This window comes from Balaenoptera physalus (assembly GCF_965194825.1).
Source record: "Balaenoptera physalus genome assembly, chromosome: 4".
NCBI classification, from domain to species: domain Eukaryota; kingdom Metazoa; phylum Chordata; class Mammalia; order Artiodactyla; family Balaenopteridae; genus Balaenoptera; species Balaenoptera physalus.
In genome coordinates, this window is record NC_138891.1 from 19,313,620 (window position 1) to 19,341,057 (window position 27,438).

Consider the following 27,438-nt stretch of genomic DNA (forward strand, 5'->3'; position numbering starts at 1 on the left):
AAAGCTGACTTCTCATCAGACACAGTAAAGGCCAGAAGGCAGCAGGATAACATAGTCAATGTGCTGAAAGTAAAATGCTATCAACCCAAAATCTTGTATCTAGAAAACTATATTTCAAAGCTAAAGATGAAATAAAAACACTCTCAGATGAACAAAAGCTTAGAGAATTTGTTGCTGGCTTACTTGCTTTACAAGAAATACTAAAGGAAGTTCTTCAAGCTAAAAACAAATCAGAGAGTAATCTGAATTTACAGGAAAAAACAGAGTGCTGAAGGGTAATTACCAGGTAGTCATAAAGGACAATATAATTGCACATATACTTATCTTTTGTCCTTTTCACTGATTTAAAAAAGCAATTGTATAAAACTATGCACTGCTCTGTCACTGGGACAATAACATAGAAATGTGTATTTGACAATGTACACAAAAAAAGTGTGTGACAGCAAAGATGTATTAGAGTAAGGAAATGATAGCAGATGGTATTTCATATCCACACCTATGAAAATAACTAAAAAATATAATTAAAGGTCTCTGAAGGAATTAAAATGTTACACTAGAAAATAGCCATTTAATATAAAAGAAGGCAATAAAAGAGGGAAAAAACAAAGGCACAGACATATAAAAAATAGAAATTATTATGGCAGAGATTGTTTCAAAAGTAAAAACATGATCTAACTACAGGCGTGCCTCATTTTATTGTGCTTTGCTTTACTGTGCTTTGCAGATACTACATTTTATACAAATTGAAGGTTTGCAGTAACTCTGCACTGTCAGATGATGGTTAGCATTTTTAAGCAATAAAGTATTTTTTAATTAAGGTATGGACACTGTTTCTAAGACATCATGCCATTGCACACTTAACAGACTACAGTGGAGTGTAAATATAACTTTTCTATGCACTGAGACACCAAAAAATTCATGTGACTTGCTTTATCTATTACAATATTTGCTTTCTTGTGGTGGTCTGGAAGTGAATCTGCAATATCTCTGAGGTATGCCTGTATATGCTGTCTACAAGAAACACACTTTAGATTCAAAGGCAAAAAGGCAGAAAGTGAAAGGATGGAAAGAAAGCTATACCATGCAAATAGTAACAAAAACAGAGCTGGAGTGGTTACACTACTATCAGACAAAATAGACTTCAAGAGAAAAATTACTAGGGACAGAGGAGGACGTTTTATAGTGATAAGTAAGAGTCAATCCACCAGGAAGACATAACAATTATAAACATATATACACCTAACAACAGAGCCCCAGAATACACATGAAGCAAAAACTGAGAACTGAAAGGAGAAATAACAATTCAGTAAAAATAGTTGGAGACTTTAATACCCCACTTACAGTAATGGATAGAACAACGGAACAAAAGAAAATAGAAGACTTGAACAGCATCCTAAAAAAAACTATAAGCGAAATGGACCTTCAATCTTCTTGAAACAAGTCAAAAACAAAATAAAACTAAAATATAATTAATATAAAAGGAAAGAAGAAAGTGTTCCACAATAGTTAAGCCAGTGTTCACAGATCTTTGAATTAGAGAATAAGAAGTCACTTCCACTTGCAAATTCTAGGGTACTGAAAGGTAAGCAATCAAAGAAAAACTATATAAAAGTCTGAAAGAAAATTATAGTCCCTTAAAATAGGGGTCCCCAACCCCCGGGTCTGTTAGGAACCGGGCCGCACAGCAGGAGGTGCGCAGCGGGTGAGCAAGCGAAGCTTCATCTGCCGCTCCCCATCTCTCACATTACCACCTGAACCATTCCCCACCCCCATCCCCCATCCGTAGAAAAACTGTCTTCTGCGAAACCGGTCCCTGGTGCCAAAAAGGTTGGGGACCGCTGCCCTAAAACAACCTATCAGAGCCTAAGTTACCAAGAGTAATCATATCTAGATGATTTTCTTCAAAAATTAAACATTTAAAATTATAATGGTGTCATGATAAAAGCCACTTGTCCTGCAACGTGCAACTTACACAGTCTTTTTGTCTTGTCGAAGAAGCTTAGATGAAAATTCACTTAGTACTTCTAGGAAAGCCAGATTAGGAGGCGGATATTCTTGTCCTTTCTGATTTTGGTATTTAAAGGCAAATTCTATGCCATCCCTGAAATAAAAGAAAATTTTGTCTTATTTTTCCAAACAGCTAGTATAATTCTTCAATGGGCTAGAATTTCAAAAATAGTTGGGAAGGCAGCAAAATCATCACTGAAGGTAGTTAAAACCTGACAAATTCAAATGGTAAAATAATGTTAATTTGTATGACATAGTTGCATAATAATATTTAATTTTATTATTTACAGTGGAAAACAACTTATATTGTGAACATATATTTCACAACTTATATTGGGAAAAATAATAAGAAATAGCTAAACACCCACTAAGCTAAATTCCTGTATAGCTTTTAGAGATAACAGAATACCCTGGAAAGATACTGAGATTGTTAGAAAATTTGGTTCTTAGAGTTGGTCATGGTACCAAGCAGGTGTCTGAGTTTTTGTAAGATACTTAAAATTTTTTGTCATTCAGTTTTCCATTATGAAATGAGGTTTCCATTATGAAATGAAGTTGCACAGTGCTTTTAAACCTATGTCTCCCACAACATTTTCTCACCAATAGACCAGATAAGAACATCTTGTTAAACTTTCCTTTCTATACTTTATAAGATGAAAAAATGTGTGAAGTAAGTAACTATTTTTCAAATTAAAAATACCCTCCTGGTTGAGAATCACTAGATTAGACAACCTCTAAAGTTCTCATAACTTGAAAATTCTAACATTTGTCACTTTAAAAATTGGTCATATAATAGTTGTTTCTGGTAAACTCCAGTAAACCAGACTGTATATAACAGAGTGTTTATTTATCTCACTCACTTGTGAAGCGTGGCAACTGCTTCTCGTGTCTTGATCTGGTCCAATCCGAACGTAAGGGCAAAGCGACGTGCCAATTCTTTAATGCCACTGACATGGGCAGATGTCCTATCTAGGTTGGGACCTTGCTCTTGAACAAGTTCATTAAACAACTGGTAGAAAGAAAAAAAAAAAAAAAGAGGAAAAAACCTATAGTTAAGAAATATTTATTTATTGTTAGAATAAGTAATATAATTTAAAAATATTTAAAAAGCCATATGGTAAAATACATATTTCCCTCCTTGTACTAACAGTAGCCACACTGTTCCTGTTCTCCAAGTCATCTACTATTTCTTGAGCTCATTTTCATGCTAGTTGTGTGATTAAATGCAAACCGGAATTTCTTTTTTATCAAAAAGGAACACATTTTGGGTTGGGAAAAGGAAATATGTTTACAAAAATATACTATGTATTCATAAACATCTATGTATTCTTTTTGTTGGTTTCACAGGAATGGTAATATATGAAATACAGGGCTCAGAACTTTGTTTTTTCACTTATTACATCTTAGACAAGAACATTATGTAAAAGAAGACCATTAAAATATATGGGGTGATTTTTCCCACCCAATAACAAAATATACAAAAAAGTTCTTAAACTGAGTGAAGAGGTTTTATAATTACATAGACATTACATATATTGTATCAAAATAACAGAAACAAAACTCTGGAGTACTAAAGAATATAAAAGCAATCATCATTCTGTCATTAAAGTCAGACACTTAAGATTATCTGCCTTCCCTTCTATTATGAGAGACAGATAGCCCAAGCTTTCATCTAAAGCCACTCCCTGCTTATGTACTGAATCTCCCTGTCCTTTACCTACTTAGTGGTTTGGTCCTGAGCTACTGCTTTCTCCTGAATCCATTAACTATTCCCTCTCTGTTAGATGCATGCATCTTAAAAATCAAACAACCAACCCTAACTTCTTAATTCCATCTCTTCTGCCAGCTACCAACACGTTTTTCTCATTCTCTTTACACAAAGATCCTGAGTATTGTTTACATTTGTTTTCTTCACTTCCTCATCTCCCAATCTCTCAATACACTTTAATCACACCATTTCACTGAAATAGCTCTTATCTTCTATTAATTATGTTGTCTACCATTTTAGGTTTCTTTAGCAACAGACCAGCTTAAACTACTTACTCTGCCATGACTAGAAACAGCAGTTCTTCCAGAGATTTTCAAATTTATACATAGATAATTGTTTATAAATTCTTAAACTTAAAAATGTTTTCACAGATAATTGTATACAATAGCCTTTAACTTTAAAATTTACATTTAAAATAAATTACAAAGAATATATTTCACTGTACAAATATCAAAGTAAAAGTTCTCTTTTCTCTTTCCCATTATATATCATTCTTCTCTCCAAAGATAATCAATGTTAAAGTTTGAAAGTTTTCTAGACTAATTTAGACACATTAATATATTACATATATAAAGTTTTAACTTTTACACAAATGGTACTGTACTATATATTTTATCCCGAAACTTGCTATTTTTCACTTAATATTTTGTCTTAAAAATCGTTTAGCTACTTCAGAGTATCAGTTTATTTAACCATTCCACTGTTGATGGACATTTAGACTATTTCCAATTTTGCAATATTACACAGACTGTTGCAGTACAACATCTTTCACATATACGTTTTTGTGCATACCTGCGTGTATCTACGTAGATACCTAAGTAGCAAAAATACTGGTTTAAAAGGAATGTATACCTTAAATTTTGAAATATACTGCAAAATTATATTCCAAGAAGGTAAGAGCAATTGCTTTCACAAGGGACCTTTTCCTGCCACATCTTTAACAATCATTGGTATTATCTATCATTTAAATTCATGCCAGTCTATTTGGCAGTGATAAATGTCTCTTTGTTTCAATCTGTATTATATTAATTATTAATTAAGTTATGCCTCTTTTCATGTGTTTACTGCTTTTTAAAGTTTCCTCTTCTGAAAAGTGGCTTTTCATTTGCTCACTTTTCTACGGGATTTATCTACCTTTGTTACTGATTTGTAGGATTTGCTATGTATGATTAAAAATACTTTCCCACAATCTGTCACTGTTCTTTTAATTTTGTTCAGAGTGCTGGTTGATGTATAAATCTGTGTGTAAGTATATATATATAATCAATTTTTTACATTGTGGCTTCTTTCCTTGAGGAATTCCCTACTCCAGGACATAAAAATATCCTTTTGTTTTCTTATAAACTTTTAATTTTTAACATTTATATGTAATCCACCTAGTAGTTATTTTGGGTACATGTTATGTAGGGCTATCACCTAATGAATAGGCCCGATCCTTTCCCCACTGACCTTTATCATAGGCTAAATATATACATACATACCTACAGCCATCCCCAACTCTCCCATCTCTACGTTAATACTAGGCATTTACTAGAAATCTTAGTTAGGCAATACATGTGACATATTTTCTTCTTTGGATACTATTGTTGCCCCTTCCCTTATTAAATACTTTAAAAATGTATTTTTAAATTTTTTCTTTAAAAATGATTCTTTCAAAATATCCAATTTGGCATTTCATCTGGTCTAAGAATAGATCACCTTAGGATTTCATCTATTTGAAATGTGAACTATAGGACTGTCTTCCTAAAGAAAAGACACATAACACATCTTTGTACCAGAAAGTATCCATAGTAATGTATTAATGTAATGACCTAATTTAAATGAGGTAAGATACCTAGCACATAATAATAAGCACATGGAAGTGCTCAATAATATTAATTCTACCCTTCATCTCTTTCCCTTCAAATTTCTTACCTGCTGTAAACTGAGAATGAGGGTCTTGGCACACTGAATTTTATCAATCTGCCTGGTTTTACTCAGTGTTTCCTTAATAATATCACCATAGTCATTGTAATACTGTGAGAAAAAGAAAAAAACATAGTTTTAAAACTGTTGATATTTAATGAGATAAATAATAGGCTGATGAAAGAAATGGAAAGGTGAGTACAGAGGTGTTTAATTTTTCATCTTAAAAACCTAACGAGAGTTAAAAGATATTGTCTAAAGTTAAAGGAATACACATTTGATATTTAAAATTATGAAATAACTAATAATAATAAAACTAAAAAATTGGGAATTCCAAGAGAAGAAGAAGTGATATAGGTGAGCAAAATTCCTCATTCTTTACAACATGGATTCAATAGATTTAAAAGGTGACAAATCAAGAAATAGAACTCTGACAGAAACATCTTAAAGAGCTAAAATCAAAACAGTTAAAATTGCTTGCTTACTTCTGGGGAGTAGGCCTAAATAAGGGGAAGGGCAGATTACAGTAATAGATTTAAGTTTTCACTGAATACTTTTGTGCACTCATTATCCCCCATAACATGTCTATATTTTACCATTATAAAAAATAAAAACACTGACTTCTTCAACAGTGATTAAGAAAAATTCAACTAATTTCTTTATAATTCAATTTTTGGACACAGGATTTAAAGAGTTTTCCTTGTGAGTAAATAATTAGGAAAAACTTTGAGACATTAAATCTGGATGTTACTTCGAAGCTAGAGCATAAAACCTATAACCTATGTAAAGAAGTGAGTATATTAGCTTGACAACTGGATTTTTATAATCTTCAAGAAGATGGGTATACTTCCATGATGTGAGGTGCAAAAAAAACGGGAAATGTCTCGAAAGAATCATCCTTTCAGTGCAATTAAAAATTATCTCAATGCAGATAAAGAGAGAAAGATAAATGAGAACACTAAAGTGGTTCGACAGGTAGATCAACAATAAATTCAGATTTTTAACGATCACACAGAGAAATGAGGCAAAAAGCCAAATAGACAAGGATGTATAATAAAGAATAGCAAACAACTATTAGAATATTCACAAAAAGATTAAAGCGTAGAAAGAACAGAGGAGTGTAAAAATTGCTAAGGATGATAAAGCTTATTTCTTGAAACCAAGACAGTATTGCTAAGGGATGACAAGGAAAACCATATTAAGCTCATATTCATCTAACCAAACCCCATTTCGACATTACTTTTGGAAGCCTTCTCTGGTTGCTCACTTGTCTCTATTTGTGCTTGCTTTGTAATTTATACATCTATCACTACAGTAATCATGATGAGGCTTTATGGTTTAGTGGAAAGACCTAAGCTTTGAAGCTAGGCAAACCTAAAATCGAATGCCAGTTTTTGCTACTTTAATCGTTGTGTGGGGACTTCCCTGGTTGTCCAGTGGTTAAAATTGGTCTTGCAATGCAAGGGACACCAGTTTGATCCCTGGTCAGGGAACTAAGATCCCACATGCCGCGGGACAACTAAGCCCGCACACTGCAACTACTGAGCCCATGCGCCACAACTAGAGAGCCCACGTGCCGCAACTGCAGAGCCCACGCGCTCTGGAGCCCTCGTGCCGCAACCACTGAGCCAATGCACTCTGGAGCCCGCGTGCCACAACTAGAGAGAAGCCCACGCACTGCAATGAAGAACCCGCGTGCTGCAATGAAAGATCCTGCATGCTGCAACTAAGACCCGACGCAGTCTGTAAGTAAGTAAGTAAGTAAATAAATAAATAATAAAAAAAAGTTGTGTGGATCTTCGAAAGTTATTTACCCTCTCTGAGCCTTAATTTCCTTATCTGTAAATATGATATTATTTCCTAACTCACAGAGTTACTGTAATCAACAAAGATAATGTAAAAGCTTTAGAACAGTGTCTCAAATATAAATGGCATAGAACATAGGCAGCTATTCATTATTAGCATGTTATATTATGTTTACATTTCAGTTTCTCTGTTAATCTGTAACCTCCTTAGTGCAGAAATCATGTCTTATTTAAATCCCTGGCTACAAACACAGTGCTCATCACATTGCAGTTGTTTAGCAAAATATGATGACTTAGTTACTATGTCATAACTAGAATTGGACATAAACATGTGAATCAGTGGAATACACAATATTCTGAACATGGGCAAAATAAAATACTGTCTCTGACATAAGAACAAGGCCAAAATACATAAACTGAGAAGTGTGCCTCTTAGGCTATATCAAAGATTTTTGAGCACTGCTTTTTTTGTGGTTCAGAAACAAAATGCAGCTTCTGGAAAGGAGAGCAGCCAGGAAGGCGACAACCTATCAAAATCCTGTCATAATAAAGAATGGTATAAAACCCTTCGACATCTCTTTACCTCCCTCAGGAAAAAAATCCCAAGTTCTCACACAGCATATAAGGTCTACCCTGTCAGTTTCTTTAAATCTTACCTCTGGCTCCATTCTCATAAGCAATCTATGTTGCTATATCAAATTACCTGCATTTCCCCCAAACAATTCATTTCCTTTGCTTTGTACACGGAAGTCCAATCTGCCTAAAAGTCCTCCCACTACTTTTTTGCTTGACTGGCTGATTTATGCTTATCGTCTCAGACTTAGTTCAGAAGGCACTTCTAAGCAGTTTTCATTAACCCTCATATTTCTTAAGAGTGGGGTATCTGTTTTATATATTTCCAGGAACCCCTATACGTACTTCTATTATACTGTATAAATGCAATTGTCTAATTACTTGACTATTTCCAGCTTTAGACCACTTTGGATCAGGAATTTAAAAATCTTTGTAACCTGAGTGCCTGGCAACACAGTAGTAGGCATACTTATAAATATATGTGAAGAGATTTCATAGGGAAGAGAGTTAGCTTTCTTCCGAAGAGTCCATGGCCTCATGAAAATAAAAAGGCATTCTTTCATATAAATGTAAGCAACTCCTACTTTATGGAATTGATATAATAGTATAGAGTGATAAAAAGCTCATATATAAAAGAGAGGAATTTTAAATATGTCAGAAAATCATCAATAATATTTAGGTAAAAGCTGTCAATTTTAGCTTATTCATCATTCTTTCATCTTTAATTGCAAACTTCTCTGCCACTTAAGTGGAAGGAGAAAAATAAGAATATGAAACTAATATCTTAATAAATAAATATCCTTTTACCCGTTTAAAAAAAGACTGTAAAACTATACCTTCATGTAGTGTTTAAAGATGTCTGCAGCTGCATGCATGTCAACAATATCGTAGATGATAAGTTTGCTGAAGGCAGCAAGTAGATTCCTTCTCTTATGTAAGGCCTCAATTTTATTAGCTTCATCTTCTTCATCACCCTCTAACCACAGAAAATAAATTATTTATGAACTTTGGCCCTTTATCCAAGGTAAAACAAAGTAGACAATCTGAATAATAAAAAACCAGCTTATAACTTTACAAATAGGTACAATTCAGTTTTAGATAGGATAAAAACCGTTAGTTATACTCATTATTTTAGGATGCTATATTTAGTTAAACATTTATTAAACACTTAGTAGGCACTAAGGTTTCTGTCTTCTGGGAGACTGTCATAGCAAAGATTGAGTAAGGTAAACAAACCATATAGATTTTTTTTCTGATACTTTCATCATAATAATACTGTTGTTCTGTTTACCTTTAAAATGCTGTCTTCTCTTATCTGAATATTCCTTATGTGCTAATGTATTTCTACAGAGAAGAAATTTCTAGAAAATTTTAAGACACAGGGAAAAAGTTTTCTTTTAGAAAAATATATGGGGAGTAATGGAAATTATATGGAGGAGTTAGTTTTCAGTTCTTGTCCTAAACATCATTACACTGTAAGCTGAGAAAGTATATTTTGCAAACCATGTTAATGTACATATGCATTTTTTTAAACAAAACCTTACCAAATGCTTTCAAACAAGTAGTCTTTATTCCTCAATTTTTAGATTCTAAGGCCCTATTGGTTTATCTATTTCTAATCCCAAGAAAAATTTCTCCACAAGGCCACAGACAATAAAAGTTAACACATTTGTTTCAGGCTCTGTACTGACCCTCTCATGTTTTGGCATGCCCTTATTTAGGGACAGTGTTCTTCCTTCCCTTCTTTGCATGTATATATTCATAAAAAAACTTACTCTCAACTTTTCTCTTCCCTTTCTATTAACTGGTCCTGCTGTGAAGCATCAATGCTTTGAGAAGTTGGAAATCTTTTTGCTTAAGATAAGTAGAAGGTAAATTTTATCTCCTGAGATTAATATGAGCTCAAAATAAAGATCCTTTGTTCACAGCCCAGTATTTTCTAAAATGTTCTGTTAAATAAAGAACATTCTAATAGCACCAGGTAGATCTGTGGATCTGATATGCCACAGATCTTAGAGATTATCTATTTCACAAATAACCTATATAATGTTTATTTATAATTATTTATATTCAGTCTAATTTTACTAAGTTTTCATTCTGCAGGCTCAGCACAATTTTGACTGGTGAGGTTTGATAACATTCTTTTAGCACTTAGCATCTTAGAGTCACATTTTGTTAATTTAAGTAATATATGATCACTACTCAGAAGCAGAAAGGAACTCAGATGCTTTCCTTTAGAAAAATTGTGAACCTGGAAGCAGTTCAATTAGAAAAAAAACATCTATCCTAAATATACATTTTACACATGTGGGAAATGACAAATGTACACAATTATTCATTATAGCATAGATTATAATAGAAGATTGGAAACTAGCCAAATGTCAATCAATATGAGATGAATAATATAAATTATGCTATATGTAAATAATAAAATACTATGTAGCTATTAGAATAAGGAAGCTCTGTACGTAGTGATGGGGAAAGATCTTTAAGGTACTAAGTTAAAGTTAAAGCAGGGACACCTCACTGTGTATATTTTTATTCTTGTTGGTTTCTGAACTACATGAATGTATTCACTTTTTTTTTAAAGAGAGAAATTGTAGTATTTTTTAGGATTGAATTTGAAATTTTTTCTCATATCTTTTGGTGTTGGTAAAACAAGATCAATATTGACAAAATGATAGCTACAAATACCCATGCTCTGGTTCTCCTCATCTTGGTCAATGAAAACATGATCCATCACAAAACTGAGGAGCTCAGACTGAAGTCCAGTATCTGGATTAAACACCAAAGGCTGAAGGCCCTCCCTGCCACCTGTCATTAATTGGTGGCTGAAAATCATCAATAGATCACAGAGTAACATGAAAGCCTGGAATGCAAAGGAAATTCATCAGTAAAATATTGTACAAATGTAGCTGTAACTACACATCAATGTTAATGAAAATATACTAAATTAAATACAGCTCAATAACAGTACCATAATAGAAATTCTGAGTATTCAAATTGCAGCTACTTAATTTTAATTTCCAAACTGAATAAAATTATGCTGTCTCATTACATACTAGTCATACTTAAGACTCTCCACCCCCCTAAATATAACCTATTTCTTTTACTTGGCTGTATTAACTCAAAACAGTTGATTAAGAGATTTTTGACTTGAACTCATAAAATATGAGTTAAACTCAACTCTGGAAATACAAAATTGATATAATAAATTAATGACAGATGTTACAAATCAATCTTATACTGCATAATCAAATAATAAGCATAAATCTTAACACAAACTGTATAATTCAACAAATTACAATGTAGTACTCTAAATCTGTAAGCTCCTATTTTGGATTCTTCTTTAAAAAAATCTATTGTAAAATAAAATTTTTAACAGTAGGTTAAAATTGAATTCAAGATCATTCACATAAAAACCAGTGACTGAAAGCTTCCCAACAAATGTAACCACATAAAGAAACTTTCAATATATTTCCCCATAGAGAAAGTATTATAGTTATGTTGCCACATTTATCCTATTTAATGGATGGTACAAAATAAACTTGTATCATCAGTTTATTGAAACTGAAAGATTTTGTTATGGAATAACTGAGGGCTCTGATACCTCAAAACAATCCACTCACCCCCTTCTAAAAATTGACTTCTATGGGAAAACATAATTTTGGAATGTATCTGGAGATGGCTGTATACTTGGTTGTTTACCTCCAGCAAGACTCATGGCAGTTCATGCTCTAAGTACACAGCCATGAAATACATTATTTGAGTCACTTGAAAAGAGGAGAACATGAAAGGAATCCAGGAGAATATATATTTTTAACTGAGGCCATACTTTTGCATGTCACCAAACAGTGAGGATGCAGAAACACTGAATTTTTGGCTTAAATGTCCTGAGCTAGGTACTTTTTAGACAGCACTGGTTGAGTTCAGAAGGTTTAGAGAATAAGGTTTAGGAAAGACCATTTCTGTTCCCATTTACGTTAGATGCTGATAACTCAATATAGAAGAGACCTGGATAACCTATTTGTAAGAAGAGATAGCAAAGGGTAAGTACTGCTGTACTCTTTTAGATGTAAACTCGTTTTCTAGCCCAACATCATAATAAAAAACGATATGGAAAAGGTGTATCTGTTTTGTATAAAAGTATTTCCTAATAGTACAGTATAATTAAATAGATTACAAAATCACTTTGTGAAAATGGTATTGCCTTGGGCTCCACTTTGACCCTCTTTGGTCTACGACCTTTCCCAAGGGGTGAGGGGTCTGTTGGACCAATGGGATATGCCCACCTGCACCCCTACTTTACATCACTGCCCAGGTACAGGGATTCAGGAATTCCCTGCCCTCACAGACCTGATTCTGCTACCAGGGGGTGCACAGGCATCTTTCCTAGACACACTGCATCCCCAGTGTGTACTCCTAGGCCCCAGGGTTATCAAGGAGCAGCTGTTTGAGGAAGTGATGTTGATAGTTTGGATATGGGGGCTGAATTGTTCATATGCATGTGTGAGGAGTTCTACCTGGTGTGGGAAAGAGCTGAAGGTGAGAAGAGAAGGTGGACCCTATGCCAGCTCCCCAACCCTCCAAGTTCTGGTATAGAACTCTTAGGAATCAAGAATTCTAAATTTGAACCTGGCCTTCCAGGCCATTATGACAGTATACTTGTCAAGGTACAAAGACGTGTAACGGGTTAGCTTACTTTATAACTTAAATATTCAGACATCTATATTCTTGTCCCAGGTGCCACAAATGTTAGGGATAAACCTGCATGCTAAGAACTGTCATAAAAAATTACATCTTCTGGGGCTTCCCTGGTGGCGCAGTGGTTGGGAGTCTGCCTGCCAATGCAGGGGACGCGGGTTCGGGCCCTGGTCTGGGAGGATCCCACGTGCCGCGGAGCGGCTGGGCCCATGGGCCACAATTGCTGAGCCTGCGCATCTGGAGCCTGTGCTCCGCAACGGGAGAGGCCGCGATGGTGGGAGGCCCGCGCACCGCGATGAGGAGTGGCCCCCGCTTGCCACAACTGGAGAAGGCCCTCGCACAGAAACGGGGACCCAACACAGCCATAGATAAATAAATAAATAAATAAAGACTTTCTATTTCACTGTCTTTTAAAAAAAAAAAATTACATCTTCTTAAAAAAAATTTACATATTCTTACTGTTCTTCAGTAACTCATTTGAGTTATTTTTATTGAGAGCTCTTAACTGACAATTTCTTACCTGTTCCTTCACTGGAGTATTAACATTAGATAGGCACTGTTGGCAAACAGCCAAAAAGGATTTCACTGTTTTCCTCAATACCAACAAATCCTCCTGTAAGACACATTCAAATTTACAAGCATGAATTACAATATCCTAGAAAACTGATCCAGAAGAAATAATAAATGGAAAATAGCCAAACTAGTTTATTGTTAAGGAAATTCATAAAACCAAATTTATTGTTGGGAACCAAATCATATAGTTATTTCCTAGTTATCTTAATGGAAGGGTCAGCGAAACTGATAATCCTGAATACTCAGTTCCATTTAGCTTTGGAATGCTCAGTATGATTTCCTCCAACATATTTTCCTTTATCAGTATGGTTTACTCAGGCTGATATTAAAATTTTTAGCCATTCCTATAGCAAATACTAGCTGGTAGTAAAGTGCAGCAGCATACTGAAAAAAATCAATTAAGCAATAAACATGTACTCCCATATTCTCAGGACTCTGCAAAATGTCAAGGGGAAAAGATAACTTTAAGATAGTGTCCATGTTCTCAAACAGTTAACATCTTAGCAGGGAGTTAGACCAATTAGAGAGTAATTAAGTGTTTAATTTTTTGGTGTTAACTCTAACTGTAGCAGAAAGAGCTGAGTTGGAGGCAGCTTCATAGAAAGATGGCCTTTAATCTAAGATTGGATGGGTGAATAGGATTTAATCAGATGGCCATATAATATTCAAAATGAAACACTTAAAAAGTATAAAAGGAAATTTAAATTTATCAAGTACCTATAATGTGCCAGGCACTGGTATGAGGGCTGTTACATAATTTCATATTTATATTGATTAGAAGAAGTAGTTATTATTAGCAAGTGTTTGAAACCAGGACAGTCTGATATCAGAGTTCACGTTCTTTTCACTGACTAATGAGCAAGATGCAGGCAGATGACTCAGTATGATATCAATATTTAAAATAGTAATGAAGAGTAATTAAATGAGCATAGGCTGATGTAGAAATCACTTTTAAAAAGTACTCTGTGAAACTAAAATTCTTTAAACTACTCTGTTTTGTACAGATGACCGTACTTATTCCTTTTTGGGATCTTCACATACCAAATAATGATACTTTAAAAATTATACATATTTCCTCTTGCTAAAATGAGTGCAATATTCAGAAGAAGGAATAAGATCATCTTGTGCAGAGTAGTAAAAAGGACACTGCCTCCAGTACCTTTAATGTTCCTGCAGATGAACATCCAACAACCAAACCTCAACATTCCTTGACCTTTAATTTCAAAGACTCACAAAGCATTAGGGGAAACAGACAAGAGAACAGGCAACCACAACAGAATGTAAGGAGTGCTATGTTGGAAAGCCTAACCCAGAGTCAAAAGTAGTCACAGAAGGGTTCCCAAAGAAGACTACATGTAAGCTGAGTTCTGAACAACTAAAAATTATCTACCTATAGGGAAAGGTGTTCCAGAGGGCACAGAATGTTCAAAAGCCCAGAGGTGCTTTTGAGAGACTGCTAATTTATTGCAGTTGAGGCACAAACAGGGAGGAGAGTGGTGAGAGAAAACTGAAGAGAAAAAGAGGACCCATTTTCCATTTAAATGGAAAGTACTTAAAATGCCATGTTAAAGTATTTGGCTATTATCCTGTCGGCAATAAAGGAACTAATGAATAGGATTTTTATCATGAAGTTGTAATAATTTATGTTAAAGAATCATATTCTAAGCAGAAGGGAGAAAGATATAAAATAGGGAGGCTAGTTAATAGTAAATACAATCTTCTGTTGAGGGCTTATTATGTACCAAATACTGTGTTCTAAGGGGCATAAACTGAAGTCTCACAATCACTCTGTGAAGTAAGTGGTTAATACTCCTATTTTACAGATGAGGAAACTGAAGTTCAGAGCACATATAGATTCTAAGTGATAGAGTAAGGATCCAAACCTAGGGTTATCTGACTCTAAAGCCCATGCTTCTAATCATTATTCTACAGTTCATCACAAAGGCCATGGGAATAATCTAAAATGAGGGCCTGAAAATGAAATGTTGGCAGAAAAGATGTAAATAGAGTGAAAAGAAATTAAAGCAGCAGGATTGATAGAATTTAGGAACTAATCACAACAGGGGATGTTGATGTTACGCCTAAATTTCTAGGTAGTTGCCTACTAAATGGCTTACGGTATAAGTCACCAAGATAGTTAACACAGGAACAAATGCTAAGGTAACAAGTTTGGCTTTAGAGATGATGATCTACGATCCCTGAAAGATATGCTACTAGAGATGTCTAGTAGGCAGTTGGATGAATTCAAAGTCCATGGTAAAGAATCTGAGCAAGGGTAGAGACTTGGGAGTCCTCTGTATTTAGCTGGCAGCAGAAGCAATGGAAGTAGATGAGACTGTTAAAGGAGAATATGTAAATAAAGAGGGCTGACAAAAGTATCCTGGGGAACACCAATATTTAACAGATGGATGAGAAAGAAGAGCATATGAAGAAATCTAAGAAATGGTCTGAGAAGTAAGAACAAAACCAGAACATGGCATCCCAGAGGTAAGGAAAGAAAACATTTAAAAATGAATAGAAGGACTTCCCTGGTGGTGCAGTGGTTAAGGATCCGCCTGCCAATGCAGGGGACACGGGTTTGATCCCTGGTCCGGGAAGATCCCACATGCCATGGAGCAACTAAGCCCGTGAGCCACCACTACTGAAGCCCGCGTGCCTAGAGCCCATGCTCTGCAGCAAGAGAATCCACTGCAATGAGAAGCCCACGCACTGCGACAAAGAGTAGTCCACACTCGCCACAACTAGAGAAAGCCTGCGTGCAGCAACGAAGACCCAATGCAGCCAAAAAAATAAAAAAGAAAAAAAGAAAAAAGAATGGAATAGTTTAACGATGACAAATGTTACCAAAAGACAAGATAAGGATTAGAAAGTATTGCAAGGATAAAGCAACTCAAGGTTGTGAGTAACCTTGGGTTGAACACTCTCAAAGTAATTAAAAGGGCTAAAGTCAAACCGCAAGGGGTAGAAAGGAGATAAGAAAGAAGGCAACTCTTTCAAAAAAGTTTGACTGTAAAAACTAAAAACAGAACTACCATATGACCCAGCAACCCCACTACTGGGCATATACCCTGAGAAAACCATAATTCAAAAAGAGACATGTACCACAATGTTCATTGCAGCACTATTTACAATAGCCAGGACATGGAACCAACCTAAATGTCCACTGACAGATAAATGGATAAAGAAGATGTAGCACATATATACAATGGAATATTACTCAGCCATAAAAAGAAACGAAACTGAGTTATTTGTAGTGAGGTGGATGGACCTAGAGTCTGTCATACAGAGTGAAGTAAGTCAGAAAGAGAAAAACAAATACTGTATGTGAACACATATATATGGAATCTAAAAAAAAATTTTAAAAATGGCACCGATGAACCTAGTTGCAGGGCAGGAATAAAGATGTAGACATAGAGAATGGACTTGAGGACACAGGGTGGGAGGGGGAAGCTGGGGCAAAGTCAGAGTAGAATTGACATATATACACTACCGAATGTAAAATAATTAGCTAGTGGGAAGCAGCAGCATAGCACAGGGAGATCAGCTCGGTGCTTTGTGATGACCTAGAGGGGTGGGATAGGGAGGGTGGGAGGGAGACGCAAGAGGGAGGAGATATGGGGACATATGTATGCATATGGCTGATTCACTTTGGTGTACAACAGAAACTAACACAGTGTTGTGAAGCAATTATACTCCAATAAAGATCTATTAAAAACAACAACAACAAAAAGCAAAAACAATAAAGAGTGAGAAAAATAGGATGGCTGCTAGAGGTCTTTTGGCGTCTTTGTTGACTTTTTCAATATAAAAGATTTAAGAATATTTGTTGAATAAATAACTGAAAGAAAAACAAAATGCAGGCCATGCTACTAACTAGCTATGTGACCTTAGAGAAATTATCTTATATCCCAGGATTACAGATTTTAAAAATCTATAAACAAGAGGGTTGAACTATGTATTCTCTGAGGTTCTATTGCATTCTGTGATTCTGCTGAATTAATTTAGGCACTCAAATGAGAACATACAGGTGCTAACTGGTAAACGTAGTATGCAAAGGATGAATGTTCAGTTCCTGCTAGTACCTAGAATAGTGCTTGGCACATGGGCAGATGTTTAGTAAATATTTGCTGAATGAAATCCAAGTACACATAATACAGATGATACCACAATCCTAGGGAGAAATATGTAATGTGTTCATTTTATCACACAATAAATATGATTAAAAAATGCTAGGAGGTATTAATGCTCCTTTATTCCCTTAAATTTCATGGTTAGTGTGCAGTTTGAAGCAGTCTAGGGAATCAACTATCTTTGGAGTTGGAGGCAAAAGATTCCTTTAAAGGTCAATCATAAAGCAAATGTGTCTTATGTAAAATGATTACTTGCCAATTCATCTGAGGAGTTGTAAATTTAACATCACAACTAAGTAAGCAACCTACTGATTGTAGCATTTTAAGAAGAAAGTGGAAATGGGAAGTAATCAAGGAAATACTGAGAGAAGCTAAAGGCCTTCTTTAGCAATAAGTTTAGCATAGATTTGGATGCAACCTAAATATTGAATGCTCAAGAAAGTTAACTTAATTGTAATCAGTTAGAATTCATTGAGAGAAATATAAGTACCAATCAATAGGTTTAGGTAAATAGGCACAGTTACTGTATATTTAACAGAGTTAGCTAATCTCATATAGTAGATTCCTTTGAACAGCTGGGAACGGAATTTAGGTTTTTTTGGATTTCAGAACACAATTTTCCTACAAACTTCATTATGCTGGCATCTTACACTACATAAAGTTAACGTTTACTTGGCACTTAACTGTGTACGAGTTACTAATCTAAGCTTTTCACATATTAACTCAACTAATCCTCTCAACTGTGATGGGTATTGCTATTATCACTCCCATTCTACATATGAAGAAACAGGCACAGAAATGTTAAATGCAGGCCCAAAGACACAGTTAGTAAGTGGAGTAGTAAATTAACCAGAGCAGTCTGCTTCCAGAGTCTGTGCTCTTAACCATTTTGCTATAATGACTCTTTTTATAATGCGGGAAAATTAACATATTGAAGAAACAGGCAGCATTATGGAGGCAAGAAATTTGAAACTCCAGTTAGTCAAATATATTTATATATAAACAAAAATGCCAGTCAACCCAAAAGACGCTGAAAAAGAACAACCCAAGAACAAGGTATGCTAATTATCTAGACTGCAATTTTAAGCAACTAGAATGTTCAGGGAGTGCCTCTAACGCTTTGAACACAATGGAATTCTACTTAAATAAATTCTACTTACTCTTTCTAGCCAGAGTACTTGAATTATAGGGATGAAACTGAAGGCAAAGAGTAGAAGAGTAATCTCCTCTCTCAGTCCATATAAGAGAATGTAGACTAAGTATATGGTGCTTCCTTTCAAATGTGTTTTCCTAGATGAAACCAACATTTTCTCTTATTTTCAGAAAGCAGCTTGGCGTTAAGAGCACTTTTTCCTAAAGTAGCTATGGAAAGGAATTCAAATGGGTCAGGTGAGAAGATTACACTGAAATTTAAATTATAATATCTTGGCTATATTCTTTTGTATGCCTTTTGCAAGTTGCTTCACTAGCCTGGCTAAAATTTTTTTTGCTTCCCTGTAGATCTAGTGAAACCAAGAATTAGAAGACTGAAACCTGATATGCTCTAATGTGAAAGGGCTAAAATAGTTTCAGTTTTTCAGTGATCTACTGACAAAAATAAGAGAAATATCTCTTAACGAGTTAAGATGATGTTTTAAAAATACACCCCGACCAGCAAAATCTCAACAATGAAGACTCCCAAATAAGGCTGGCACAATTAAGATGGTGAATTTATCATATAAGCTATATTAGAAGTTTTCTCAAAGGTACAAAGGCTCAAAATACCCTAACATCTTGGGAAGAAAAAAAAAGATCTTAAATGTAGATTGCCCCTTAACAGCTAAGTACTCCATATGATTATAGTCAGTGAGGAAAGATAAGGGTGTAATTCTGAAACACACAGAACATGCAGATTTTAAATGGGTGATTTCTTTTCATTTTGTATCACAATTTTATGTGTCTAGAGAAAGACTAAATTTAGCTGTCCTTTTATCCACAACTATGAAATACCATTAAGATAATCATAGCCAGAAACTGAAGCCATGGAAAAACTAGCAGTAAATACATAAAACTATTTCAACATTATCTGACAAATACACATTTTTAGAATAGGCAGAAATAAAACAGGATAAAGGTGTGAAATAAGGACCTAGATCAGGCCAAAGATCTTAGAATATGAAAATAAAGCCTGTTAAGAATTTAGTGATCAGTTTTCATGATAAAAATGGGGCACAAAACTAAACTAGTTACAAACAAGACCAAGGGGTTACCTTACTAGGCCAGGGACTGGCAAACTTTTTGTGTAAAGGGTCAGATAGTAAATATTTTAGGCTTTGTGGGTCATAATGTCTCTGTTCGAACTACTTAACTCTGCCACTGGAGCAAGAAAGCAGCCCTAGTCAGTACATAAATGAATGAGCATTACTGCGTTCCATTAGAACTTTACTTACAAAAACAGGCGTCTGGCCAGATTTGGCCCATGGGCTATAGTTCGTCCAGTCTGTACTGGGCTATAAAGCTCTTTGGAGGTATAAACTGTGTTATGCTTATCTGTACTTAGCATCATTACTAACATATAACGAGGCTCATTTAATTATTTTTCAGCTCAACTAAGTCATTAGTCATAGTAAATATGATAGAAACACATGTAACTAAATTCATTCACTTGGGATACATTGGGTGTCACCATTGTGGTAGGGTAAACCCTATGGAATATCTTTGAAATTGCTTTCTTATATGAATAACTGCTACTAGCTTCTCTTTTGAGGCTAAGGAGTGAGTGTGCCACTCTTGTTAATACACAGTAAAATAACTACTGGATTTTTAAACCCCAAATGTAATACCTAGTTTTCAATGTTGTTGCTGTTCTTGGCGATCTGAATCCCCACCTGCTTGACTCCTGCCATTGCCTCAAAGGCTAATCCACTTATGATCCAGGAACCCTTAAGCTGCCTACTGTAGTTCCAAAACATCTTCTGATTTCTCTTTTCTGTGGTGTACAAAGATGAAGAAGCTAAAGAAGGAGTCAGAGGAACAGGGGAAAAGTAGTGACTGTTAGGACCAAAGCGAGAGATTTGAATTCCCAGATTTTCAAAATATAGATGGAGGACAAAATCTACCATGCTATATTCCAAACCTACAGTAGATACTGAGCATGTTTACATGCTCCCATAACCTTATATAATAGTTCATTTAGTATTAATTTTTGGTTTTGGCAGGGGAGAAGATTAGGAAAGCACAGACTAGGACTGCAGTTTAATGCCAGCAAAACAATAATTATTGTTGACTGAAACATTTCTTTTAATTTAATCTTCCCAACAACCCTATCCAGCAGTGAATATCACATATTAGGAAACTGAAGTTCAAATGTGAAGTAACTTGCATACCTTTGTCATAGGTGGTAAGAAATGGAGTCAAAATTCAAACTCGGATTTAACTCCAAAGACCATGCTCCAACAGAAAAAATGCTGGAAATATATCCTATTTATAAACTGGGAGCTTCTTATATATATAAATTAGGTGAGAAACAATAAGTCGTTTAAACAAATACCTAGTAATTACGGAATGACCACTGGGAAAAAAAAATTTCAAAATAAAAAACCTACTGTGGAAAGGAAAAGGCATTACTTTATCAGGGAATATTAAATAGGTTAAAACACTTATTTCCTTTTACTCAAATAAATGGCCTGACAGGAAAGTAAACTTTTATCATTAATTTTGGTGGAGAAAGATCTCCAATCTCTGTACTGAAATGTGGGAAGTGTTAACGTTTCATTTAAATATTCTTAATGTTGCTTTAGGCCTCTAATAAACTCAGTTAAAACACATTTTTACATTATAATAATTGTTATTTAGAATAGATCTTCTCAGTCCTGGCTCATTACTTAGATTCTGAACTATTAAATATCTTAGGAGTTAAGAGTATTTATAAAGTGGTACTTTAAAGACCACTGTCCCTGTGTAAGTAAAAACAGCATCCAACTGGACAGGCTAGGGAAGCTGAGGAAGCCTTATGCTGTCCTTCAAGGGGTGGGAAGGTATTCCTTACAGATAGAAAGCTCCAAAAGTAGAGGCCCAGGAATAGGGTTGCAAACACAGCATAGAATTCTTAATAGAATGTTGGAATCATGACTTGTAAGTTCTCTTCTAAGTTGAACATATTTACTTCTGACTTCCACAGGTTTTTAGAATGTTAAGAGTTGGATAAAACTTTGGACAAGTTCAGAGTTCAGTATAAACAGCCATCTACTTATGTATTCCAGATTTTAAAAAAAGAACATTCTGGGAGCTGAACAAGAAATGAATGTAAAAACAAGTCCTGGATCTTTCTCTCCTAACTTTCCTAGACCAGCCAATCAGGCACTTGAGATAGGATATATTAATAGAAACAAAGCTATCAAAGAATGACTCTGAAGTCATGGACCAATCAAAAAGAAAGGCTTAAAACTAACTAGATAGTTACTGAGGATAGTCTTCTCAAGAAATAAAAGGTAGGGGGAAAAGATCTAGAAAAGAATGAAGTAAAATGGTTATAAACTACTAAAAATTCATTCCTAGAGGGATAGCTATTATTTCCAACTCTTGGCCCCATTCCCTTCCCCTTCAAAGCAGTTAACTCTGCAGATGGAGAGGTACTATCTATATTTTGTTACTACAGGAATTTGGGGGAAGGACCTGAGTGACCTATCTCTTTTCTTATTAATTGTTATTCTAAAGGACTGGGAAGGGGAGAGGAAGAGGTCTAGAAAGCAGCCTGTAGATTTTTATACACAGCAAGGTTAAACATGTCTCTTCATGGGGCTTGGCCACCACTAGTCCCATCTTCACCCTAAACTTCTCTTTTCTCCAGTTTGTTTGGAGGTAAACAAGTTGAAATATGCAGAGGAGAACCTTCAGTCAAGAGGGTAATGGAGGAACAAATTTCACAGTAAACATGCTATACTCCTCAATAATAATTTGACTTGTAGCTCTCTGGGGGATGTAGATTTTCTTTAATTTAAAGACTTAGGGATAAGGCCTGGGTCCAGAATGCAGCGATGTTTGCCCCAGGCCATTCCTACTGCTGTCCAGCATAGAAACATGCAGGGTGAGGCAGAGAGCACTACAAATTTAAGACTACAGAGAGTAGGACAGCTCCTCCCAGGAGGAAAAAAAATTGAGGATAAATTCTAGATCCCCAGGCCAAAAAAGGCAATAGGGGCATTAGTTTAGCCCTAACTCTTATTTACCTGGCTCTTTAAATGTCTTTGTATATGTCCAGAAGGAGCTGAAGGAAGAAGGATGTTTTCTGCTACAGAGAAGAGAAACTGAAGGCTGCTTCTACAGGACCAGCACTAGGGGGCACCGGAGCAAAGTATACTGAGCATGACCTGTGAGACTGCCAAAGAGCTTCAACTCTGGAAATTAGGGGAACAGAGGAAATACCCATTGGTGAAACCCAGTGCACTTCTATTTCAAATAAAGATCTAATCCTGTTCTTGATACAGTCGTCTCATATACTTCAATTTATAGAATACTGTTTACTGTTGAGTTAAATTATAATTTGAATTTAAACTTCAAATATAACTACCATTCATAATACCCCGAATGACAGTGTTCATGACAACAGGGAAGAAAAATAAATTTTAGAAAGTACTCTCTAAAGAGCAATTTGGCAATATGTATTAAGCCTTAAAAGTATGTAGTCTTTGATCAAGCAATTCCATTTCTAAGAATATAAGATGTAACAATGCAAAACACAGAACAAGCTTTTGCACCAGAATGTCCACCACAGAATTAATTTTATTAGTTAAAATGTTTAAACAACCTAAATATCCAAGAGAGGAGAGTGGTAAAATAAATTATGGTATAGCTATACTAGGCACTACCATGCATACATTAAAAATATTATCTATAAACATTTAATAAATGAAGAAAATGTTATGTTAATTGAAGAAGAGACAAAATTATAAATACATCATGATCTCAGTAAGATTGAAAAATATGTAAGAAAAAGTACTAAAAGAAAATACACCAAAATATTAACAGTGGTTATCCACAGGTGGTAAGATTTGGAAATTTTATTTTATGTATATAGTCTTTACAATGAACACATACTCAAGTAAGAAAGCTCAAATTTAAGAAAACCATTCTACCTTGTATTTTACACTAAAAACAAATAAGCATAATTTATTAATTAAAAATGTAAGTGACCTCTTCAGAGATTTAAATGAATTTCTATAAATGTAACAATGAGTAGAGAAAAACAGAGCAGTCAGGTGGCCAGCTCCCTCACTAGATAAATGGCTCATTCTATATTAACATAATTATTCCACAACAAAAAACCAAAATTAATTCATGTAATAAGACTTTCAAGTTGTCTCTACAAAATCAATATTACAAATGTTAAATATATAGACCCCAAGGGTCTGCTGTATTACATTTAAATTTCAGGAAACAAATTAAAGGGAAAAAGAGAATAGAGAATTTCAGGTGCATCATTAGCAAAGTCTTCCATATACTTTAACTAAGCCACTGACATTACAAACTCAGCCATTTAAAATCACATAACTTCTCATTTAAATACCTTTAGGGATACAGAATGATGAAAGAAAACTGCCATGTGACAATTTTTCGATACCCAACTAACTGATAACTGATATTGCTAGTTTGTGTTCAGTGAGGAGTCACCCAGTGTGTCCTTAGAAAATCTGTTTTTAAGAAAACCACCACCAACAAAACTCTATAAACGTAGTTGTATTAAAAGCTTCATAATACAAGATTTTAAAGAGTACTAACAGAAAGACACTAGGATTGAGATTCAAAAGACTTGTGCTGTAAGTCTGTGATTTTAGACAAGTCTCAATTTTTGTTAAGTATTAGGTTCCTTATCTGTAAAATGGGATTATAACATCCACTTTATAGTATTATTAAGCAGATTTAATTAAATTAGAGCATTTATATTAAAGTGATTAACAAAATGTAAAATATCAACAAGGTAAAAATAACAATGTCCCCTTTTAGGCCTTACCTAAAACAAACAGGTTTCATCAAATTATTTCCAAATTCCTTTATAGCTCTAATATTACATTTACAAACAACAGAAGAATGCTGCTACACCAAATAAGATACAGAACATACTAAGCACTTTTCTAGTATTCATACAGGTCCAACAACTCAGTGAGTTATATGTGATAAACCAAAACCTATGATTAGAAGATGGAGAATCAAGAAGTTTTCGTAGTAGTAGTTTTTAAAAATTAATTTTTGTGATATTAATATTCACTTTAAATATCAACAACAAAAACAATCCCTCAAAAAGTATCAAAAGGTATAAAGGGAAAAGTAAATTTCTTTCCTTCGTATGCTTGCCCCCAAAGAACTTCTATTTCCCAGAGGTAACCACTGTTAAGATTCTTGTATATTTATCCAGACATCTTCAGTATAGCAGTTATTAACCTTAGCATAGATTGCAGAATTCTAGAGCTAGAAAGAATTGGCCCAATACAACTTTAAATTTCATAAAATATAATCTGAGACACAGATAAGTGATTTTTCACTTGTTATTAGTACCTGGAAAGCCCTTTACAACTGAAAAAACGCTTTGATATAAATTATCTATTTTAAAATTATTTAAGTGACTTGCCTAAAGGTTATTTACACAAGTTAATGATGTGGCTGAGACTATATACTTAAGAAGTTGATATCTTATCAAGTGGGATGTTAATGATATAGATTACATGTGTACATAGCTGATATATGTGGCTCTTACATTTTCAGAGATATCCTATATCATATAGGGAATTAGAAGGTTTGGCAATTCCTGATCTTGTGATTATTATAAGTAAGAATCATTAAAATAATTATTTTAAAAGGTGGAATATTAGCAATGAAAGATTAATTTTTCAAGTTTGTATGTGTCCTGAAGATTCATGTTTTTCAAGATTATCTCTTTGAGAGAACCACTTTTAAACTATAGATGCAACCGATACACGATTACTAAATATACTTTGGTTTACAAAAATTATCAACAACTTCAAAGTGAGAAGAAACAACTTGAGAGACACCTAAGTAAGGAGAAGTTCACATGTGATATAAATGCACACAAAACTACAAATGGAAATCAACTGAACAATAAAGCAACTAAAAGATGCTATGGCATTCTTTCTGGAATGAAGAAAATCAGTGTTGCCTGCAAAATCTGCATTGCCACTGTGGCAATGACAACAACAAAATCTGTAGAATGATTAATGACAAAAAGGAAGTTATTTTTATTAGGAGAATGTATCAGATGAAAATTAAATAGAAAGGCAAGGAATCTCAAAATAATTCTGCTGTAACAGGATTAAAAAAATAGAAAATATTCAAAGAAGTAGGTCCAAGAATAGAGATTCTCACTCTAATTATGGAACACAGTTGTAAAGGGACAGAATTTAAATTAAATGGAGGAAATAACCACTAATTATGCTAAAGTTTTAGGCTAGTGTATATTCTAAATTTACTAAAATGTAGTTATCAACATTCAGTTAAAATACAAATAACTCAGATAACCAAAATGATGTCAGTGGAAAAAAACAATATAAAAGTCAACCAGGTGAAAAAATCAGAATAAAAGTAATTGTGTATAATATATAAACTCTTGCTTTCAAATTTTAACTTACATATATTCAATCTCCTTTAATCTTACCATATAAAAGAACATTTTAAAAAACATGAAAATGTAATATAGTTTTAAAGTGGTTTTTGTTTCCAATAAAAGGAGGTTAACTTTGATTTTTGCTTTTCAAGACTGAAACTGTTAATAAAATAGAAAAAAAACCCCAATTACTTCCAAAGGCAAAGAAATCCTCAAATTATTCATTGGAAAGGACAAAAAGAAAAGAAATTCCTTCTCCAAGAAAAGAACGCTCCATATCAAGCAGTTGGTTCTATATGGAAATGTATTATTTATGTTCTTTACTGGTTGAATAGCTTGTGCTTTGTTAAGCTGAGGATATGTAAACATCATAGTGTTTTTATTTGGTTCATTATCAAGTGTTTGCTCTTTACTCATATATTCAAGACTCTCTGATTTCATAAAACAATTGAAACATATTTGTTTTATATTTAAGTCAGATAATTCCAATGTATAAAATACTTTTTTAGTCTGATTCTCTTCATGGTTTCTAATTTTCTTTTTAGTAGAGTTTTTTTGTTTGTTTTTTGTTTTTTACCATGAGCTCATTTTTCTTAAAACTTTGTGGAAAACTCTTTGAGGCAAGTTCCTTCAGAAAGGATTTATATTTGATTGTCTTAGGTTGCTTGGGGATACCACCACTACAGAACATTTTAAATCAAAATCTTATTTTGTTTTTGTTTGTTTTTTTTTTTCTAATGGACCATAGAAATTGTATGAATTTAGGGTGCAAACCTATGTGACAGTTAGCTCATGGTTATAAACTTTCATGGGTGACCTATTTTCCCCACTTTAATTAATGACAAATTTTAAGACAGGCTGTTTTCCTTATATTCCCCCATGAATGGAACTGGTATGGATTTATTTCTAATTTACCCTCATGCTGGGTGTAGCTCTTTAGGATCCCAAATTTATCAAGGAGACATGCTACCTACTAGACTTTCCTCCTCGCGAGGGTCTTGGGATTCGCCTAGATTAGAAAATATCTTCAAGGTTAAGTAGGCTTTAATACTATGCTTGACTCTCTTGGATCCTAGTTTCACTTAACTTCTGGTTTGTATTTTCCTTTTTGTTTTGCATGGTCATGTGTAGATTAAAAATTAAAAAAAAAATTTTTATCCAACGATGTAAACTTAAAAAATAAAAGAGTTGTTTAGTTTGGGCCCCAAGGTGCCATAATGCCAGAATTGAAAGCTACATACTTTTGTCTTTCAATATTATTCTCTTTTTAATAGCATGTCACCTATCAGAGCTCTTGTGGTTTCAACAACAGTTATCTCTTATTAAGAATTTAAACTTTGTATATACATATAACTCTGTGTCTACTGCTCGAAAAACTGT

General features: G+C 34.2%; 1 protein-coding gene and 1 long non-coding RNA gene across 5 annotated transcripts in view; one reads left to right on the forward strand and one right to left on the reverse strand.

Moving 5' to 3' along the window:
- The window catches only part of STAG1 (STAG1 cohesin complex component), a gene marked incomplete at its 3' end in the record, with an annotated part of 426,381 nt that overhangs the window by 12,584 nt on the left and 386,359 nt on the right, over positions 1–27,438 (reverse strand). For all 4 annotated transcript variants that reach the window (XM_082459166.1, XM_082459164.1, XM_082459165.1 and 1 more), the window contains 6 exons: positions 13,283–13,375; positions 10,753–10,927; positions 8,895–9,034; positions 5,690–5,791; positions 2,868–3,016; positions 1,973–2,101 (listed from right to left, as the gene is read on the reverse strand). In XM_082459166.1, the coding sequence (XP_082315292.1) occupies positions 1,973–2,101; positions 2,868–3,016; positions 5,690–5,791; positions 8,895–9,034; positions 10,753–10,927; positions 13,283–13,375 (788 nt within the window). The remainder of the gene's footprint in view (positions 1–1,972; positions 2,102–2,867; positions 3,017–5,689; positions 5,792–8,894; positions 9,035–10,752; positions 10,928–13,282; positions 13,376–27,438) is intronic.
- Positions 15,518–26,736, forward strand: LOC309659457. Its single transcript, XR_014262822.1, has 2 exons — positions 15,518–18,854; positions 22,705–26,736. It is a non-coding gene; the product is annotated as an uncharacterized lncRNA (long non-coding RNA).